Below are 22,262 nucleotides of genomic sequence, written 5' to 3' on the forward strand. Positions count from 1 at the left end.
ATTCTTATTAAATGTACTTTTAGAATATACAGGGGTAGAATATTAACTATCAGATAATGACTGCTTGGATTCAGAAGATGAAGCAGATGATGAGACAATGAGTGAAATAGATAGTAAGTTTAGAAGTTAGCAGTAAATATCAATGTTAAATATTAAAATAGTTTACAAGTGAGTAAGGCAACTTATTTTTCACTGGTTTAGGTTTCTTGCACAACAGAACAACTTGACGTAGTAGATGAGGTTGAGGTAGAAGCCAGTACAGGGACTGATGAGACACATTAGCATGAGGAACTGAATAATGTCAGACTTACCAAGGAGGAGGAAATTAAATGGCGTCATACGTCTGACTTTCCAGTTCAAGAGTCCTATCCACTGATAATTTATATATAATATAGACCGATCAGCCACAATATTAAAACAACCTACTTAATATCATATCCCCCTCGTGCCCCCAAAACAGCTCTGACCTGTCGAGGCATGGACTCCACAAGACTTCTGAAGGTGTCCTGTGCTGGCACCAAGTCCTGTAAGTTATGAGGTGGGGCTTCTATGGATCGGACTTGTTGGTCCAGTCATCCCATAGATGCTCAGTTAGATTGAGATCTGGAAAATTTGGAGGCCAAATCAACACCTTGAACTCTTTTTCATGTTCCTCAAACCATTCCTGAAAATGATTTGCAGTGTGGCAGGGTGCATAATCCTGCTGAAAGAGGCCACTGATATAAGGGTATACCGTTCCCATGAAGGGGTGGTCCGCAACAATCTTTAGGTAGGTGGTTTGTGTCTAAGTAACATCCACATGAATGCCAGGACCCAAGGATTCCCAGCAGATCATTGCCCAGAGCACAACTCAGCCAGCCTGCATTCTTCCCATAGTGCATCCTGCTACCATCTCTTCCCCATGTCAACAATGCACCCCCACCTGGCTGTCCACATAAAAGAAAACGTGACTCATCTGACCAGGTCACCTTCTTCCACTGCTTCATGGTCCAGTTCTAAAGCTCACGTACCCATTGTAGGAGCTTTCTGTGGTGCACAGGGGTCGGCAAGGGCACTATGACCAGTCTGTGGCTACACAGCCCCATATGCAGCAAGCTGTGATGCACTGTATGTTCTGACACCTTTCTATCATGCAGTAGTATGTTTTTCAGCAATTTGCGCTACAGTATCTTCTGTAGGATTAGACCAGACAGCCTAGCATTCCAACACATTCAGATCAAGAACTGACTGTTCACTTGCTGCCTAATATATCCCAACCATTGACAGGTGCCATTGAAACAAGATAATAAATGTTATTCACTTCACCTGTTAGTGGTTTCAATGTTGTGGCTGATCAGTGTATAATTGATCATTTGTTGGAGGTACTAGCAGAGAAGAAAAATCATGCTGCTGGGAGAGCAAGAGCCTGCCAGTTTACAAAGCCACCACTCAGGTCCAATAAAAACATGTCGAGAAAGGAGCGAGGAAATTCCAAACTATGATGAAATTGTGAACCATGATGGGAGGGCAGTGCTGGTCAAATGGTTCGACAATAGATCAGTCCTCATGGCTACGAACTTTGTCTGTGCTGGCTGTATGGATGAGGTGCAATGGGACAAAAAGCAGAGCACGTATGTGAATGTCACTCGGCCAGTGGTGGTAAGGCTCTACAATAAAGCAATGGGGGTGTTGACCTACTGGATGAACTCATCAGTCTGTGGACTGAATTTTGATCCAAAAAGTTGACCCTGAGAATGATAGCACATGCCTTTTACCTTGCTATAGTCAAAAGCTGGTCTGAGTACAGGATGGATGCTTAGAGGACAATGATCCCAAGAAAAGATGTCTTGGATCTCCTACATTTAAAAATAAACGTGACCCAATGTCTGGTGAGAGTGCAAAAGCCAGTGGCAGCAAAACGAGGAAGACCCAGCATGTCTCCTGAGCCAGTCCATGGGTACAGACAACAAGTTCAGGATGCAATTCCATACCTGAAGTGCAGTTCGACATGGTGGACCACATGTCGAACTATGATAAAAAGAAAGCAGCCACCATGTGCAAGAGGCTACACTGCACATGAAAAACACAGGTCTTCTGTGACAAGTGCAACATTCATCTGTGCTTTGTACCCCACTGAAGCTCATCGAAAATGAAAAACATATAATGTACAATGCACAGTGATACTTTGAAGCTCCAACAAACATCAACCAGCAAGTATACACACACCTTTTTTTTTTTTTTTACTATCCTTATGGGGACATTTGGTCCCCACAAAGTGATAAATACACACACACACACACACACACACACACACACACACACACACACACACACACACACACACACACACACACACACACACACACATTAAAGTATAATAACAAGTCTGCATTGACATATTCACTAAGTCATACACACAGACATAAATATGTACACACATACAGAGAAATGTAAAATAAAAAATATCTTTAATGTGTTTGGAGACTTTATCTCATCATACAAGTTTTATGAAGTTTTGTTCATTCTCTATAGTTACTGTTCATCACCATGTCCTCTTCAAAATCTTTAAGATGAATTCACATTTTTGAGTACTACAATAAAAGCATGAGTCCTGAAGGCTTCTTGACATTTTACATTTGTTCAGTCCATTGTAATCGACATTTTAAAAAGTTTTTTTTCCCCCAGACGTATTTCTATACTGGAGAAGAGTAAATATCAGCTGGGTAAAAAAAAATTGCTCAGCAGAAAAAAAAAATCAGGCCTAAAGGGGTTAAAAGAGTCAGGGCCTTGTCATGTCTCTGTTTTTAGCCCGCCATGCAGGCATTTTGTTTTACATATAATAATAAATGTCGGTTTAAAGTCTGTTTTGGTTACTGTGGAGTTTTAGATGTAGAAACTATTATTTTATTTTTACTTTTATTTTGAAATGTATATCGGAAGTTACAATTATACTTTCGTGATCGCTACCGCCTTCACGTTGTTCGCCGTTGTCCTAGGAGCAGGAGCTCGAGACTCACGTCGTGCAGATCAAAACCTTTATTACAAAAAAAAAAAAAAAACGCGAAGAAAAGAAACAATGTAAGTAGGAACACTCCAGTCCAAAGACAGATAGGACATAATACACTTTTGTTTGAACAAGCTATAATAAACTTGAGTTGTGGTTTGATCTACTTAATAACTAACGGTTGGAGGATTTCGGGTTGGCCTACTCGTGCATGTTTAGTCCTTCCTGCAGCGCCTTGCTGTTTCTTTCGTTACTCTGCGTATCTAGTATTTAGCGTGAATTGTTTTTTTGGGCATATTCTCTCATATTTCAGAAATATTCGCCTAAATTAAATATTTCGCCACATTATAGGGGTTAATGTAAGTTAATTATCCTTGCAGGAGGAATGTCGTTATGCAGCTTCTTATTTAACAATTTATTTAATAATTTAAGATGTTTGTTGTTAGAAATTGATTACCTGTTAATTAAACTTTATGGCATGTTCAGTCAAGTAAAGGAGCTTCGTGTAGAAAGGTTGTGGGATGATGCTTCAATTTTTGTCAGTTCCCTCATTGCTGTCCCTTATATTTTTTTCCTCTCCCTAATCTGTACCGAAACTGAGGATAGTTCAGTTTTATTGCCACAGCTGTTTCAAAATTCATATTTCTGTATGTAGAATAATCATTAGAAACTAACTGAAAAGTGACTGTGTTATATCATTCCCTTTAGGGGGTCATGATGTGCCTTTTTATATTATTTTGATGTCTCACTTATTATATTAAAGTTTTTTGGCACTTAACAGTCATATATTTGTAAAACATGATCACTTTCCACCCTAATTTTGTTCCCGTTTGCTTAAAGCACCTAAAGTGAAATTTTCCATTAAGATCGCCCTGAAGTTTCCCTTAAATTTAATGTTGCTGAAAACAACTTTTAAGTTTTACTTTAGGGTCTTTATAAGTAAATGTCATAATCCCCAACAATTTCTGTTAAATATTAATTTTTTACTAGTATTCCCTTAGTGCATAAAAAATACCTTTTCCCCAAGTAAACTTTAAGGGTAGTAAAACTTCACCTGAAGTGTTTGCTAAGAGTTACATATTTTTTTTTACAAAAGAAATCCCTTGAAGAGTACAGCATACCAGTGTAAATTTTTCAAGATAGGGAAAGTTTCTTTAGACTATCTTAGCAATAATAAACATATGCAGGACTACCATGGGGAATTGCTAACATATGATGAAAGGCAATCTTCCTGAAGTGGACACTTACCGGCCATAAAAGCTGAATCCTCCATTAATTGCTCTGTATGATGAACTCAAGATGTTTTTTTAATTCACACAGTAAAAACAAATGTGATTTAAGTCTATTAATTTTGAGGATTGTACCTGAGAAACAAATTAAAATGTTATTTTTTAAACAATGCCATTTCAGTTTTCTGAAACAACAGCTTTTGAGTAATTTGTTTCCTTCAGAATCTATTTTTTTTCCCCCAGCATAGCTTGTCAAGTGTGAAGCTGTTACTACTTTCATTTTTGGCCACCTTTATATAGTCTTTTCCATAACAACGACCACTGTTACCACTAGCCATTAATGTGTTTCTTTGGATGAAGATACAAATCTTGTTCACCAATTTTGTTCTGTTCAGGTTGTTCAACTCTTTCTTTGCGACCCCATGTATTTCACTTGTAGCCCGACTATTGGCTTGTCTTTAAGAAGACCTTTTAATATCAAATCATGTTCAATTAAGCTCTAAGATTGGTTCCAAAAAGGATAAGCTCTACCTCAAATGAATTTCCATTAAATTTGTTTCTGTTCCTAATTGTCTTATTTGTAGTTTTCAGTCACATAGTACAACTTGATGTTTTAAATCCTCGCCTGGCAAAGAAAGTGCAGTGCAATCCCTTTCTTTTACATCCACATTTAAGGATCTAAATTAGATTCAAATTCTTTTTCCTTCAAAGCTCAATTGTACTTTCCCAATAAATGGTGCTAGTAACTCTTCATGGTACTTGTAAATCTTCATTTTATGGTCTAATTGGTCGGTGTACCAAACTGAATCTTCATTGTAAATAAATATTGCCTCTATTACTTGCATTGTACCATTTGGAGTTCACTGTCTTGCTTTCCTGTGCCACTGCTAACCCATTTCGCGAGCATGCTCGAAATCATTGCTCCAATTGTGTTTCTGCAGACCCGTTTCATTCTGGAGGAGCAATCTTTCTCTGCTATGAAGTGTCTTTGAGATCCAGACTTGTATCGACGGATTGTCCTTCTGGGGACTTTTTAAATTGCTTTGTTCCTCTTTTCCTACTGATTTGAATTTCCGTCATTTCAAAAACATGTCCCAGAAACTGAACAATGATGGTGCTCAAAAAGGCTTTGCTGTTGGCCGTGGCCTTTTGGCAGCTGCTGAGACTTTAAACTTTAGTGTGGGTGAGACACACTCTGATCCATACAGCTCCTCTTCCCAGTCCCATAGCGGCATGGCTGGTTTGATTGGAGGGGAGGGAAAAGACCGGGACTCTCAGCTGCCCCACCGAGCGGGCAGCCACATTAGCAATACAATGAAACTCTTCGCCAGCCTAGGTCTGTCACCAACTGACCTGGATGCCCTGGCACAGGTTCCAGAGGAGAACATCAGCGTGGAGACCTTGCCCCAACTTATCATGCAACTTAAGAACCGCAAGATGGAAGCAGGCCATCGCATGGCTGGCGAACTGTCAAGAGTGTCTTCAGAGACTTCCTACAGAGGCAGCCGAGAGGATTGGGGCGACATGCAAGGTGGAAGAATGGACCGTTCCAGTGGCCTTGGTCAAAGCCGTTCACAAGGTGACTTTGGTTATAGTTCCATGCGCGATACTTCTGATCGAGAGTATGACATGTTAGATTACAGCAGCAGTGGCGGCAGAGAGGGACAATATTCTGAGCTTTCCCACAACTCCTACCGCAGCCTTGGCCTGTCCACATCATCGGCATCTGACGACATGTTCATGCAGAGAAGAATGGGCACCCCGTCCCAGGGAAAAGTGCAAGATTTCTTGGGAGTCATGCCCCCTATGTTTCCCTATGTGTGTGCCCTTTGTGATTTTGATGTTCACTCTGTCATGGTGAGTATTTAACGTCACTTGTCTCTTGCACACATACTTCCTTTTCTTGTCCAAGTGTCCCACATTTTTGAGAAGACCTTTTAAAAAACAAATTTAGTCAGTGTTGCTTAATATTGCAAAAAATGTGATTGATGAACACAGTGGTTGTCAGTAGAATACACTTGGTAAAGAGGAGTTGTCATGTACCTTGTACACAATCCAGGCTCATTGCTCAACTAATTTGTCATTGAGGGATAATTTGACAAAAACTTAAACTTGTCACGGCAGCTTTGGTCCAATAGGATAAGGTTTTCACTTGTTTAGTTCTAGCAGTAATTCTACAGTCCATATTGGTGCAGTAATTCTACAGTCCATATTGTTGCAGTGTTCAGGATATTTATTTGATCCTTTCCTGTGTTTGTGAAGGAATGGACTCAGCACACAACTGGGATTCGTCATTCCGAAAACCGCAGACTCCTTTTGCAAATGTAAGTGGACTGCTGTGTGTAAACTGTCCTGTTCAAATGTTTAAGCCACACTGGTAGACTTTTGGGAACATTTACAATCTCACAATCTTATTTGTTGGGGGGTTTCAAATTTTCAGCTTAAAACTTTTAAAACTTCAGTTAAAACGTTTCCAGTTACAATATCCTTTTGGATTAATCATTATTCAATGCATGGTGATAACCATAAGTGTTGAATTTAATAACCTTCAAGGAACAGTTAAACCGAAACTAAATTCTGTCATTCTTTTTCCGACCATCATGTCTTTCCAAACTCAAATAACCTTTGGTAGAACACACAAGGAGATGTTCGACAGAATGTTGATTCTCAACCTTTTTATGCTGTGAAAGAAAAGTGTACATGGGCTACGGAGCTCCAAATAGGACAAAAAAGCCTCATATAATTAGTCCAAATGGCTCACTTTGTGTGGAACCCAAATTAAAGCCATTCTTCAGTTATAATCTTCTCTTCCAATATAGCACTCACTTATGCAACATATAAATTAATACAAATAAGATTTGAGAACAAGTCTTTCAGTGAGTAACGGTTACATTTCAATCTGTTCCTTACACAAAGCAATTTCATTTATGGTGATTTTAGCATCCATCCCCTGGCACTTTCATTGTGTTCAAGTATTTATTTATAAATATATTTATTTAATTTTAACAATTGGTTTAGAGCAACATGAGGTTGAGAATGATGAGAGAATATTTTTTTGGTACTTGTTTGTTGGGATCAAATCCCATTTGAATCTATTAAAGTGGAAGATTCCACTGAACTTTCTGTCTTCAGCATTTAAAGCTCAAGCATTGTAAAGCAACTACAAACTGCTTTCTGTTGTTTTACAGGTACCCGGACTGGGATCCTCACTTGCCCTTGGCTCGCATGTATGTCACTTTCACATTATTTTTCAAAATACTGAGAAATGTTTTGAATCTCTGTGTAGAAAAGAGTAGAGATGACACAATATATAGAATTTAGAAATATTGTGAACCAAAATAAATGACAAACCAAATTGAGGTAAAATTTGATATTTTCTGAATTTGTAACATTGTTTTCCGTTCATGATTATAAGTGAAATTACATTTCAAACATCAAAATCGCACCTTTTTCTACACTATTTACAGAGCTTGCACAAGGTCTTTAAAGTGCTTGGATTTAGCTTTTAGAATGTTATGTGCTAGAATACCTAGATAATCGTCTTGTTTTATTGAAAAGTGCTTAAATGTGCTTGAAATTAAAAGGGAGAATTTCTTCACCCCCTCTCCCACGTGCCACTCTAAGAGGATGTTAAGACAGCCTGTTATTGGTCGACTGTATGAGCGGTTTACGCACTGATATTGGATCTGCGAATCCCACGCATAAGAAACGGATACGCGACATATCGAAGTTAATGTTGCTGTGAAATGCCGAAAGCGGGCCAGTTATATGTGTTCATGATGGGAGCTGGTAATGCTGAACTGAAGCACATGTAGCAACCGCCATTTGCCATACCCTACTTCACCGCTTGAGGTTCCGAGCCAATGAAGAATACCACTAGATCATATTCTAAAGCACCTCTGTGAAGTTGACACCCCATATAATTAAATATTTATCAAATCTTTACCATTCAAAAATGAACATTTGTGCTGGTTCGGCATTGAGATATTAGACATCATTTTTTGGGGCTGTGTGACATAATTGTTTTACAAACTGGTACCGCTCGGTTTGTGCCGAGTTGTGCTGTTAAAAAAAAACTACATATTTCCCTTCCTTGGATATAGTAAAAACATTTTAGGAGCAGTGATGTCACTCCAAACCAGTGTCGTTCCTTTGTGCTCGATTTGTGATGTCAAAAGAAACATCATTAAGCTTTATTTGTATTTAACAAGATAGCTTTTGGGAGACATGAAAATGCACAGGCTAAACCCCATGTTAATCACTCTTACCTGTCTCCATCATATGTGCTCGCTTCTAGTTTGTGCCGTGTTTGGTATCGTTGAAGCATACATTTTTTTGGCAAATATTTAATCTTTCACTCCATCCTACTCCAACACATCTTCCTTTCTCTGTCAGTAAATATCAGATCTAAATTGTCTATTAAAATCACTTTAAATGGTTAATTTATGCTTAAAAACTCAGTTTTTGTTGATTGATCTACAGTAATATCAAAACATAGCAAGATACAATAGAAATCAAATAAATATTTTTTCATATTTGGTAAATAAAATTAATATTAAGGACATATAAATATAAAATAAATTAGCCTGTCAACCAGTCCAAAGAGACACCAAGGTTTTTTTTTTCTTCTCATAAGCTTAGAACATTTTGATCGAAAGTCTTATGGTCAAACGCGTGGGAATATTTCTGTACTCAAAAATAAATTATGCCTAATTATAGATGTCTAGTTAAGCTTTTTATATATTTGTTTTATTTATTTAATAGTGTGTATATATATATTTTTTTAAGAAAAGTAGCCAACAGGTGTCCAGCATATGAAATCATTCAATACTGTTTAAAAAGCATCCCAGGATTCACCTGAAATTGATTTGAGAAAATGTGTGCAGAGCTGGAAGAGACAAAAGGCTACACTGAAGTTCAAATATAAAATGTTTCTGATTTAATATGTTTTGGTCACTGCATAATTAACACACTTTTGTGTTCTTATTTTTGATGACTTCATAGCTTACTCAATTCTAAAATGTGCAGTAACAAATAATAAAGAATAGACAAGTGTGAGCAAACTTTTCTTAAGAGTTGGACTTACACTGAGGGGACACTTTGAGCACGTCTTCGGTCAGTCCATGCTTTTTAAAGTTGATTTCAATGAAAACGTGTGCTAGATGGATGTCTTTGACTGCTTGTTTGTGTTTTAAATGCCATGTCAAGTTTAGGTTCTTTTTTTTTTAACTGTTAAATGTACATCGAGTCAAGACATCAACGTTTTGCTCTTCATGACATACTAACAGCACCTGATTGGAGCGATTTGGACCTCATGGGGTGAAAAGTGACATTACACAGCCAAAAAATTTTTATGTCCAATATCTCAAACACCGAAACAGCACAAATGTTCATTTATGAAAGGGAAAGATTTAACTATATGTGGTGCCAACAAGTGCTGCAATTAATAATTATTTTGATTATCGCTTAATCTAACGATTATTCAGCTATTCTGCGATGATTACAATGATTAATCATTAGCTGTTAACCGATTATTCAACTTGTGCACAGACTTAAAAGGTTGTATTAAGCATACTTAGAATAAAGAGTACAAAATCTTCTTTTAAAAATACCTCTAAATGATCTTACTAAAAATACTTTTTATTAAGTTTAATTCAGTAAAGAAATTCACTGCCAAAAAATCCCTATTACTATCAAGTGTTTTTGTCTTTTCCATTTAAAATGTTCTAAAAATGAAGATACACAAGATACTCATACTTGAGAAGCAATATGTATGATATTTAGACTTGCTTTAAGAGAATGAATCTTAACTATAAGTGTATTTTGTATATACATGTATTTTTTCACTTGGTTATACTTCTGCAAGTGCAATAAAGATAAAATATACTTATTTTCAAGATTTATTCTCTAAAAGCAAGTCTAAATATCTTTCTCGCGCAGGGGAAAGCATCTGATTTTTAAAGGTTTTTAGATATTTAAATGTTTTTTTTTTTTATATTCAGCAGTCTCAGATAACAATGTTTTATTCTGCAGTATAGCTGCTAAAGAGAATTTTAGGACTTTTAGATATTTATATTGGAAAACAAGCCAAACAAAAACCAATCAAAAACAATTTTGTTGCAGTTTATAATGGGGAAAAACAACCCTATCTCACTTTTTTGTTCACTTCAATCCATCTTTAACTCTCAAAAAAACTAAATCTCTTATAAATAAAGCTCTATATTGCCAATTGTCTTCACGATAAGAAATGCAAATTGACATGTATTATGATTTAATAAGTCACAAGCAATCACGTTATAATCTAGCTGCATTAAGCGTGCATGCTCGGAATGAGCACCCACGCAACAGGGTGTGCATCAGCCGGATGCAGTTTCTGTTTCTTCCCCCTTAGATCAGGACATTTGCGCTACTCATAGAAGAGGCACTGAACGCACAGAGAAATGCCAGTTTTGGAATTTGTAGTTATTTACATTATCTGCTTCCATATTATTTGAACTTTATTAAAGCTATAATGCATTAAATATAACTGCATTTAAGATTTAACGCCTGGGTGTTTCCTTTAAAGACGCTCGACACGCAAGTTTCGCTACAGCAGAGGAGCAGATCCACTTATTCCACAACGAGAGTGCTTCTGTATTTACATATTTTATATTTTTGCATTATAATTCCCTCATACTTTGCTGTCTACATCACCTGAAGCTGTTTGGAAAGTTTAGAGTGCATCTGCAGTGCTGCTCTCGCACGTCATCAGGGTTAATGTGATCTCATGTTACGTTAAAGGAGATCTAATGGCTATTCAACAACAAAAATGTTGTCAATTTTTTGTTGTCGATAACGTCGACTAATTGTTTCAGCCATAGTGCCAACTTCACAGAGGTGCTTTAGTACAGGATCTGTTGGTATTCTTCATGGGCTTGGTACCTCAAGTGGTGAAGTAGGGTAAGGCAAATGGCGGTTGCTGCACGTATTTTAGTTCATGCTGGAGGTCGGGAGGCTGGTTCTGTTGACAGCATCATGATTACCATCTCCCATCCTGGACACGTCACTTTGCTATCAGGTAGGGCCACATTCAGCATTTCACAGCAATGGTGAATGAGCCACCATTAACTTCTGATATGCTAAGCATTCGTTTCTTATTTCACTGATCCAATGATATCATGCAAATTGCTCGTACCATCGTCCAATGACAGGCCGTCTTACATCTTCGACTGGCACGTGGGAGATAAATAAACAATTTATCTGTCATACTTTGTCATTTATTTGTTGTTATTTTGAATTGCGAACAACATATCGTACATCTATCGGATTTGTTAGATAACGTTATCCCACCCCTAGAAAAGAGCATTAAAATGTAATTTCTCTTAGGGCAACTTCCCTTTCACTGGACACAAAGAGTCGTCAAGATGGATTGCTGGGAGTAGCTCCAATGGGTGCTGGTCAACAAAGATCAGGGATGAGCTCCAACTGGGGTAATAAATCTTTCTGAGAATGTAGTCTGATAAAGCAACAGTTATTTTCCTTGGCGGACATCCTTTTGCTATCTTTTTACAAAAGGACTGTTTTGATGAATCAGCAATCCACTTTCATGAAATTGTCTAACTACAGAATTTAGAAAAGTAGAAAATGTCTTTGTGGATTTCACTCATGGCTAACTGAGTTCTTTTGTGAAAGCTCCACTAATTAAATGTATCTTTTTTTGCTGCTACTAATATATATATACACCAGAGTTTCCGCTAGAAAAAAATGGTGCCGGTCACAGAGGTTTCGTTTTACGGACATTTTGATGATATGCCGGTCAAATATATCGCCTCTTAATTAGTCAAGTTGAGGAAAACTGGAGGCAGTCTATGTAACTTAAAAAATGACATAATCAGGCCGTATAAAATGCAACATATTATTATTAGCTTAACTTTCAAATAGACGAAAAAAAAAACATGACCGTCCGATTGGCGTCAATCAACGGCAATTGTTTTTTACTGTGGTTTCACACACATTCACTTTTTGAAACATTGAGGCACGGATGTACCTAATACAAATAAATAAAACATCTCCAGTTAACTAGCAGATCATTCATTTAGTCCGTTATTAAATAAGAGATCTAGCGCTAAAATCTGTTGTTTTTGAAATCAAGCTGAGCGCTCGTGTCGCCTGTTATCAGTTGCATGGACGACGCGCTGCACGAGTTGCGCAATCTTCACTAGGACGCGCGTTTCAATCTATCGCCGTTGCGGAGACTCTCTATTAATTCGGTGAAATCACAAAATAAAATGCACACAAACATGTCCCTGCTTGATATAGACTGTAACCATGCACTGATGAACATAGGCTATTCAGTTTTGATGATAGAGAAAAAAACTGCACGAATCGCGCGGATTAGAAGCACTGATCTATCTATAATGAGATGTTCCTGATTCACCATCGTCTGGCCTCTGAGAAAAGCTTTTAAAGCTAGTCTGCCTGGGCCTGGCCATATTTGAAACGTCTCACTCAATCGTTCGTTGTTTAGGTCTATATTGCAGCCGTTTTAGGCGTGCGCTTTATTTGAAATGCAGCATGCGATGTTGTTTCATAACTTTCAAATGATAGAGCCTGTTCCTTTATTACATAGCAAGAGATCGGTGTATTTTTGCTTTATACATTTTAGGCTTATTCTCAAATTCAGATTGTGTTAGGGGGACGGGATTATTAGGCAATTTTAATCGGACAATTTGACCGGAGAGATTTAATTTTGTCGGACATTTAATTTTTTTACCGGCCAATGTCCGGTAATTACCAGACAACGGAAACCCTGATATACACATACATACATACATACATACATACATACATATACATCCTAAAAATTATAAATTGTACTTTTGACAAAGATGTTTGAAAGTACAGCTATCAAGAACTCCAAGATGACAAATAATTTACTTATGAAATATTGGCTAATTGTTATCACTCTTTTTAAGGGTCTGATTCCAGTATGGGAATGACAAATAAAAGTTCATCATATGCAGCGGCTCCAAAGGTAATAATATACTGAAAGTTATCTTTTGGCAAGTGTCAAGGCTCTATTCCAGTTACAGTTTCTTTGTTTTGAAATGTTAAAATTGATCTTTCACCTTTACATTTATTTAATTTTTTGAATGGAAAATGCACCTGCAGTTTGTTGAGAAACACTGACATATACTTGATTGTAGTGTCCTTTTCAGTTATGGCAGCTTTTGATGGGAGTGGATAAAGTTAACTTGTCGCTTGTGCACTTATCAATATTTTTTTTTCCTAATTTTAGATAAGAAGTAGAGTGGTTGTGGCAAAATATGACCGGAAACCACTTTCATCAAACAGCCTGTTTGCTTTGGCAAAACCCTTTGGCACCATCCGTGAGCATCTTGTGCTGAATAACAAGGTAATAGCCCATAGCTGTACATGTATTTAGTTCAGTTTAAGCCTGTTTACAGTTTTTATTTATTTAAAAAAAAAAAAAATGTGCTCATGACTGTACATTATTTGTTTGAGTTTCAAATATGATTGCACATATTTGGCATACAGTGGCCCCCCAAAAGTATTTTGGACACTTTTGTCATACTTTAAAATGTATGAATCATTGCATTAGATGACAAAATATAAATATAATATAAAACAAAATATAAAGTGTGTTTTTGCGGTTGTGTGTTTATATAATTTTGTGTGCAAATAATTTTTGGGGCCTCTGTATATTCTTAATTGTTTTTTGCACTCATTGTCTCCATATTATTTTTCAAAGGCTTTCCTGGAGCTGCAGACACATGAGGAAGCTTTGGCCATGGCTAATTACTACCAGCGTAAGCCTGCCATTTTAAACGGGAAAGAGATACACATTTATTTGTCAAAAGAACTGCTGGTAATAAAGGTGAGATGGGCTAAAAGATTTAGGGTTTCAGCATTAGAAAGAAGCCAAGTAGATCAACCAGTTAGCTATTAAATAGGTCAAATAAAACGTATTTCCTTTAATCAATTTAGAAATCTGGAAGACCAGAAAGAGACGCTAGACCTGTGAAGGGAGGAGATAGCCAGGTGGTGTTTTTCTCCAATTTGCCAAGAGGGAGTGACAAGAAAATGGAGCTCCTGACAGTAGCTCGTAGATTCGGCACTGTTGAGAAACATCTTTTCCTAAATGATGAGGTAAGTTTCAAATATAGCATGTTCATTTACATGTTTACAGGGCAGCCAATATATGCACTGCTCTGGAGACTGCTCTGCCCTCCGTCTGCTCCATCCCTGATTGCAATGGTCTCAGAGTATGTCTTTGTGCATTGGCTAAAATCTGCTGGTAGTTCCTGAACAGCTAAATTCACTTCTAGCACCTTAAATGTTTTTTATATACAGTATCTCTCTCATATATATATATATGTATGTATGTATGTATATATGTATGTGTATGTGTGTATATATATATATATTTATATATATATATATATATATATATATATATATATATATATATATATATATATATATATATATATATATGTATGTATGTATGTAGTTCTAGTAATCTAAAAGATTCTTGTTGAATTAATGTATGTTGTATACACATTTTTTTTAAACTAAATCACAAGGTTTAATTATGTTAATTTCTATGCATCATTTTAACAATACATTGCAGCAATATTTACCTGCAATTATTTTCATCAAAATATTTTATTACATGTAAAATGCCAAGTTGAGGCTTCCCTGAACATTTTTGAGTGATGACATAAACATGGTTTTGAATCAAATCATTAAAGCCTACGGCTTGAACTGAATCATGGAAATTAATAAAACTTTACAATTCTAATGCCTTGTTTGCGACTGAAGTTCATACAAGTCACATGACAAGGAGGGATCTCAGAATTGAATCTTATGATTCAGCCTTCAGGAAATTGAATTGCAGAAGAAAAAGCACATTACAATAATTTTGATGTTCACTATATTGTTTAAATTTAAATGTCCATCAATATCATCGCAAATATATCATGAATATTCAGTTATATTACCCAGCCTTAGTTTCTCTTTCACTTTGACTTGTTTTTAAACAGGCATTTGTTCAATTGAGCAATCCTGAAGATGCAGAGATGTTGGCCAAATACTACATTCTCCATCCTTTGACTATAAGTGGAAGATCCATCCGACTGAATATCTGCACAAAGTACAAAACACTAACGTAAGTTGTCTTTCCTTTCAGAGAAACCATTGATATCTTCAGAAAGGAAATAAACCAAATGTGTAATGTGCTCTTGATGTTCCAGGGTCCCACCTGGCAAAGGTGACCAAGGAAGGGAGGAACATACCCGCAAGAGTAGCAGTAGTAGCGGCACCAGCAGAACTGGTGACAAATCATCAAGGAGCCAGAGATCCTCTAGTTCCAAAGCCAAGGAGAGCTCAGAAGAGAAAAAAGAGAAATCAAAGCCTGAAGATGCAGTCCAGGGAGGTGGATCAGAAGATGAAGAAGCTGATGTTATGGAAGCACGTGATGGAGATGAAGAGGATTTTAATGAAGAGCCCTCTGAAGATGATGCCAATCTATCTTGTGATCCAGAGCAAGCCGGTACACAGCCACCAGATATTGACACTAATGTAGAGGATGAGGACCCCAAAGCACAGCAAGCCAAAGATGGCACAGATGATGCGAAGACTTTGGAAAACCAAGAAGATACTGATGAAAAACAAGTAGAGACTCCCTTGGAGAATCCTGCGGTATCTGAGGCTAAGCAGGAGGAGAGCACCGCTGAGTTATCTAAAGAGCAAGAGGAAAAGAATGATGCACAACCTGAAGATCAGGTTGCTGAAGAGGACAGTACAGAGCAGGCAGGACATTTTGCACATCAGCATCTGTATTGCAACTGCCTATTCATTTCTTAAATATGAAATTCTGTTTTTTACTTTACTAACCCTGAAGTTGTTCAAAACCTGCTTGACTTCTTTGAAAAACAAAATATTTTTTTGAGAATATTGAGGCTGCTCTTTTCCATACGGTGACATATTGTAATGGCCATGACTGTCGAGATGAAAAAAGGACATAAAAGTATGCAAGTAAAAGTCTATATGACTCAATTTCCCAGGTCTTCTGAAGCCACCTTGTAGCTTTGTTGGAGAATCGGACTGAAAATGTAAGTTGTTATTCACTGATAGTTTCCCCCACTGCTATGCTCATTTTCAAACTTATACGAATTTTCTATTGATGCACCAAAATGAAAATTCTGGGCCAAAACCAAAAATGTAGGATGCCGAAAAACAATCTTTTTTTTTTTTATATAATTGTATTAATATTATACTTTTTAATTAATTCCATGAATTTAAAACTACAAATCAATAAAATGATCACAATTTTATTGAAAGTAACACCAAAATTGGACACAAAATATATTATAAGAATATTAAATATATTGTTCTTTATTCAGTTCTTTTAACAATCAAGTTTAACAGATATTTTTTTTTTTTTTTTACAATTATCCAATAAATGTAACATTCTAGAAAACTCTGATATGCAAAACAGCAGTCAAGTAACGAACTTAGCAGCTCTAGGCTAGCATCTTGCAAAGAAAAATCTTTAAATATGCTACACACTAATTTTAATTAAAACAACAATGGCAAAGGGCCTCTATTCTGTTTATGTAAACTTATTTATACTTTAATAAAATTATTGTGCAAAACAACAGTGCAAAACAGCAGTAATTGAACTAAAACCAAACTCAACTGTAAATGACAGATGTAGCCTCAAGTGAAGAACAAAGTTTTGCAGGGCTAAACCAATTTTTATGTAATTGCTATACACCTAGCAAATTGGACTGGTTTCTATTTAAGTAAAAGTGTCAGGTTTCTCTTTAAGAACAAAAGTTGCTCCGCTTTCTGGCAACTCTGCACTGAATAGTCTATCTCCCTGTGCTGGTGCTTGGGCAGATAAATACCTGCGTGCAGTCAACGCAAGCAATGGAAAGCGATCTTTGTTCGTGAGTCAAGAGGATTGTCGCATTTTAATATGAGCGAAGCGATCGACTGTGTTCTGCAACAGCTTTCGGGTCCTTGAATTACGTATAACGTGCGAGGAAGGGCACCCGGTGGACTTTCTGGTGCCCTCCTTGGGAGTTGGTGCCCTACGCTGTATAGGTTGCAGTGGTACTGCTTATTAGTATTATATAGTATTTCCACACCGCTGACATCAGCCTTTGCATGGCAGCGCCGTGATTATGATTAGATCAATCGAGAGTGAAACCTGAGCACTGAGGGGCAGGGAGGCATATATATCGGCTCATATTTCCAGCCTTTTCTTTTTCGGCCAAAACAAAAAATGCAATTTTCAGCCGAAAAGTATTTTTCTTGCACTAAGCTATCATGTAGCTTCAGAAGACTTGTTTTATAGTGTTATATGGACTACATTTATGGAGCTTTTTGTCCTTTTTCCAACTTTACAGTACCTGATCAAAGAGCAGCAAAAACATTGTTATACAGAAGAAAAAGACATGCTGGAATGACATGAAGCAGAGTAAATAACAGAATATTCATGTTTGGATGAACTATTCCTTTAAAATTAAATGCTTGTTCACTGTTTTGACCTGTGTTTCTGTTGACTATATCTGTCTGATACCAGGAGGGTCAAGGTGAAACTGACTTCCCAGAAAACATGGATGAGTTTGTTACTCTTGATGAGCTAGCAGAGGAGGATGATGCTGAGAAACAAGACTCCAGGTCCAAAGCTAAAAACACATCAGGTATTGCCCTTTAGATCATCATCTTAATATCAGCCTTACAGACAGAAATTTAAATGAAATGTTTAATATCTGCATTGTTTATGCATTTCTAAGTAGACAAGCATGAACTTTCTGAGTCAGTCCATTTAGCAAGTTCTTTTTTCCCCCTATCTTTTATGTTTTAGGAAGCTCCAAGGAAAGTGGAGTAAGTGGAGTTTATTTTTAACTGTGTGCACATTTTTAAACTGGTTACACAATTAATGTTAACCTTAGTATTTAAATTTATATACATACTGATAAACCAGTACTAATGAGTGTTGTCTTATTGGGTAGGGATTGAGAGTTGTCAATGTTGTTGGGTTTAAACGTGGCTATGGTTATCTTGATGAAGTCCTTGCCCTTGCAAAGCCATTTGGGAGAGTGGTCCGTCACCTGGTCTTGGATGTGAGGCCTGAGGTAATAACTAATGGACATTCTATAGCTGCTTAAAGTTTCAGGACATTGTGCTTCAAACAACTTTACTGTAGTTATAAGCATAGACTACCATGCTAGGTCACAGCTGTGTAGTAGAAAATCAACGTGTATTGGCAAATCTTTATTAGTGGTCAACCAATGTGTTTTTCTTTTTTATTATCAATGACCAAGGCAATGTGACTGGCCAATAAAGTGACAATTGTATAATATTTCAGTTTAATGGTAGCAAATGAGACCTGCACAAATTCTGTAGTAGTTAAGCTCAAAGATGGTCTGAAGCTTAAACATTTCTGGGCTAAATTTAATTTCTCTGAATTTTTGTGGTTTAAAGGCCTTTCTGGAGCTGTCCAATGAACAAGAGGCAAGAGCTATGGCTAGTTTCTACAGTGGAAATGTCATAGCATCTGTGTGTGGAAAACCAGTGAAGGTTTACCATTCACACACCTATCCAACCATCCAGGTAAGAATTGTTAACTCACCCTGATTCAAGTGCCTGTGAATCTACAAGGATTAAAATATTTGACTTCCATGTTTGTACAATGTCTACAGAGTGGCAAAGTCATCTATGTTGGCAATGTTCCTCCCTTCAAAACATCAGATGCATCACTTCTGAAAATTGCTGAACCATTTGGAAAAATCAAAAGATACTTTGTCAATCGATTACGCAATGAGGTAATGGATCTCTTTCTAAGGGGTGCTCAAGGGGAAAATAAATGCTATATTGCAGTATTTCCTGCACCACTCTCCTACAGTGCCACATCAAGAGAAATATTTCTTCTGAGCTTGCATTCAAACTTTAACGTATTAAGTTAAAATGACTGGGTAATGTGAAATAAAACAAAGCCAACATGTCTTTCATTGTTTTTGCTGGCTGCAAACAAAAACAAACATGCAGCGTGACCACTTTAGTGATTTACGAACAAATGAATCTTACTGGCTGCTTTTCATAATGAATGTAAAAAAAAAACCATAATAATTGTAGGCCTAGTTAAAGTTACAAAATCACGAGTTTTTTTGTAATGAATGGTAAGTGGAATTCTGTAGGAAACCCTGTTGTGATGTTTATCGTGTTTGTTTGTTCAGTGCTTCATTGAGATGGAAAGAGGGGAAGATGCTGAGAAAATGGCAGAGACCTACAAGGACAATCCACCTAAATTTGAAGGCAAACGATTGCTTGTCTACATAAGCAGAAAATATAAGCAACTGAAACATGGGTCAGTTTGACATTTTAAATTCTTTTTGCTTGGAATAAATTGCTTTTGTCTTTGAGCATATATTTTTATAGTTTTGTCTGTTTTGACAAAATAATCTTTCTTGCAGACACAGACCTCCAACTCCAGAACCAGAAGGTAAAAAGCCATCCAAGAGGGAGCGCTCTGGAGAGGCTGAGGCCCAGAAAAGTAATGGCAAAAAAGAGGAAGAACCATCTGCCAAGAAGAGCAAAGTGGAAATGCCTGCCACTGATAAACCTGAAGAGGTTGAGAATCAGGAAGAAAACGAAAGGCAAATTGTTTCAGAAGAACCTGTTCCTGAGGTGAAGAAAGAGCCAGAGGAGGAACTAAGCAAAGACACCGCAGAGGTCCAGGATATGGAGACTGAACCTGTAAGTGGTCTCATTTGAAGAGGATGGCATGATAAATGATGCCATGAAATCAAATTCAGACTTTTTTGGCTTTTCAATCTGCGTCTGCGGCATTAGCTTTGAGGCCATTTCAAGTATAAGCTAGTCTACTTCTAAAAGTCTACCCCCCAGCACATGTTTGTATTTTAAGGTTTAGCACTTAATCGCAAGAAAAGGTCAAATTATTTTACACTGCCAACAAAATGCACTTGCTTTACCCAGTGCTTGCCTGTGCTGTCTTTTGAATAGCAGGCAAAAGATGAAGAAGCTGTTGCTACTCCCCCTGTTGTTGTATCGGAGAAGAGTGTGGAGACTGAGGAAAAAGCCACTACATCCACACCACCACCACTTGAAACTAAGCCTGAAACTAGCCTTGCTACGCTTGGGGCACATGACCCTAATGTCCCAGTGGGTAAGATGACTTAATTTTTGCTAATAAATCAGATTTGCTGGAGGTGATCAGAATTGTGTTCCACTGTTTATTTATTATGAATCACATTTTACATTGTAATGTTTTAGGTGTGGAGTTCGTAAAGATGGGATACTACTGCAGAGTCTGCTTCCTGTTTTACTCCAATGAGGAAACTGCTAAGAAAGTTCACTGCAGTAGCCAAGCACACTATGAAAAACTTAAGGTGATTTCCCCCCCCCTTCCATTTCTCAAAATCATTTATAGATTTATCATTTAAAGACTTGCAGTACACTTACTGTATAAATGTATCCCAAGCACAATTGCTGGTAAGGGTCCTTTATAAAGATGGCATAACAGGTTTCTGATCATTGTAACACTTGAAATTCTGTATCTCACTTTGTTTCTTTAACCAGCAACTTTTATAATATTAGATCAAATGTAAATGGTGAGGCTAAAACTAATCTTCAAAATAGTCATTTCTTGCAAGGCATTGTTGCTTTATGATTTTTTTGTTGCAATACAATATGATTTTTTTTTTTTTTCCCTCACCAGAAACATCTGGAAAAGGAGACAGCCAGAGTGCAGAGCAACGTTACGAAGAAGTGAACCTTTTATGCTGGAACCTCTCTTAATATGTCTGTTATGCTATTGATTTTTCTTGTGTTCAGCTACTTTCGGTATCTTATTTTCTAATAAAATGGTTAGACTGAGGTATTGCTTATGTAGTAATTTGTAAGTAGTTTGTTGTAAAACTGGCACACTCATCAGTAATTCTTAGCTGTTTAGTTATCACAATGTTAAGACATTTTATGCTATTAATGTCCTTCTGGTTTTCCTTTTTTTAATTAAACCAAACATTCCTCAGACCCTGCCTGTTGTAATCATTTTCTCTCTTGTAATTTATATTTATTTTTCTGTGAAAGGAAAATCAACTATTGGCCTCACAAATTCAGTGTTATAATGCAATGTATGACATTTCACACAGAGTATCTTCAGGTGCAAAAAAAAATAATACCATCATTAAATAGCCAGAGTTTTCTTGCAAAATATCGAAGTATATACCTGCCACCATGTTTTCAATAATGGTATGCTTAAAGGCTTTGGAAAATAGCGAGCTTTAATTTTCAGAACATTGGAACTAAATATCAGGAAAATAAAGTTGCATTGTTAATACTGGTCTTGTTTTCCATCGTTTTTGTAAATCAATCTCTCATCTATAATATGGATTCTATAATTGTTTTTTTGTTTTTTAAGAAGCTTTTTAAAATATTTTTTCATGACCGTAGTGGTGAAAACAAAGTTAACACTATTTTATTGCGGTAATAATGATATTTTTACATAAACTAATGTTACCATGGTACATATTTGTTAGAGAGGATCTCAGTGTGTTGAAATGGAAGTTATTTCAGAAATGCGTTTGTGTTGTAATGAAGAAGAAGAAAACTTTTTATTTCAGACCCAGGAGGATCCATATCACAATAAAAACATACACAAAATATATATATATACACACATATATATAAATCTACATACATACACATACCAACACTCATACATACATATACACGTACATACATATAAAAATACAAAGCCTTCCATAATGTTCAGTGAATAATATACAGACATGTTCGCCAATGGTTCCACAGTCTGGAAGAAAATCTGACAGAACTACGTACAGGGTTAGCCAAAACATTAAGTCATTTTCTGACTCAGATACCCTACACATAAATTTATACATAAGATTCCGTAAAACAGCAAAGCAGGTAGGTACCCCGATACTGACAAACATATGACTTGCACTGGAGCTTCTTGGAGCTCTCAGCAGCAGCCTCATGCTGTCATTATAAGC

General features: G+C 36.7%; 1 protein-coding gene across 2 annotated transcripts; it reads left to right on the plus strand.

The window, feature by feature from the left end:
- The first annotated feature begins 2,945 nt into the window (after positions 1–2,945).
- On the plus strand, positions 2,946–21,589 carry LOC127659677 (matrin-3-like). Of its 2 annotated transcripts, none has more exons than XM_052149599.1 (21): positions 2,946–3,057; positions 5,154–6,069; positions 6,475–6,536; positions 7,401–7,439; positions 11,578–11,681; positions 13,167–13,225; positions 13,490–13,606; positions 13,964–14,089; positions 14,200–14,361; positions 15,258–15,382; positions 15,468–16,026; positions 17,807–17,927; positions 18,092–18,111; positions 18,240–18,362; positions 18,712–18,840; positions 18,930–19,052; positions 19,464–19,594; positions 19,701–19,983; positions 20,251–20,413; positions 20,521–20,636; positions 20,966–21,589. In XM_052149599.1, exons 2-21 carry the CDS (start codon positions 5,302–5,304, stop codon positions 21,017–21,019), a joined length of 3,384 nt encoding a protein of 1,127 aa, XP_052005559.1. In that variant the 5' UTR covers positions 2,946–3,057; positions 5,154–5,301; the 3' UTR covers positions 21,020–21,589. The 2 variants fall into 2 exon arrangements, with proteins under 2 accessions (XP_052005559.1, XP_052005560.1); XM_052149600.1 differs by having other exon boundaries at positions 20,254–20,413.
- The last annotated feature ends 673 nt before the right edge of the window (positions 21,590–22,262 follow it).

This window comes from Xyrauchen texanus, chromosome 19 (assembly GCF_025860055.1).
Source record: "Xyrauchen texanus isolate HMW12.3.18 chromosome 19, RBS_HiC_50CHRs, whole genome shotgun sequence".
In the NCBI taxonomy this organism is placed as follows: domain Eukaryota; kingdom Metazoa; phylum Chordata; class Actinopteri; order Cypriniformes; family Catostomidae; genus Xyrauchen; species Xyrauchen texanus.

Excerpts from the sequence above, each read along its gene's own strand:
- LOC127659677 (XM_052149599.1), top strand. The coding sequence starts at position 5,302 with ATGTCCCAGAAACTGAACAATGATGGTGCTCAAAAAGGCTTTGCTGTT. Across the intron at positions 15,383-15,467 it reads ACAAAGTACAAAACACTAAC|GGTCCCACCTGGCAAAGGTG; the intron begins GTAAGTTGTCTT and ends TTGATGTTCCAG. Across the intron at positions 18,363-18,711 it reads TCTTGGATGTGAGGCCTGAG|GCCTTTCTGGAGCTGTCCAA; the intron begins GTAATAACTAAT and ends TGTGGTTTAAAG.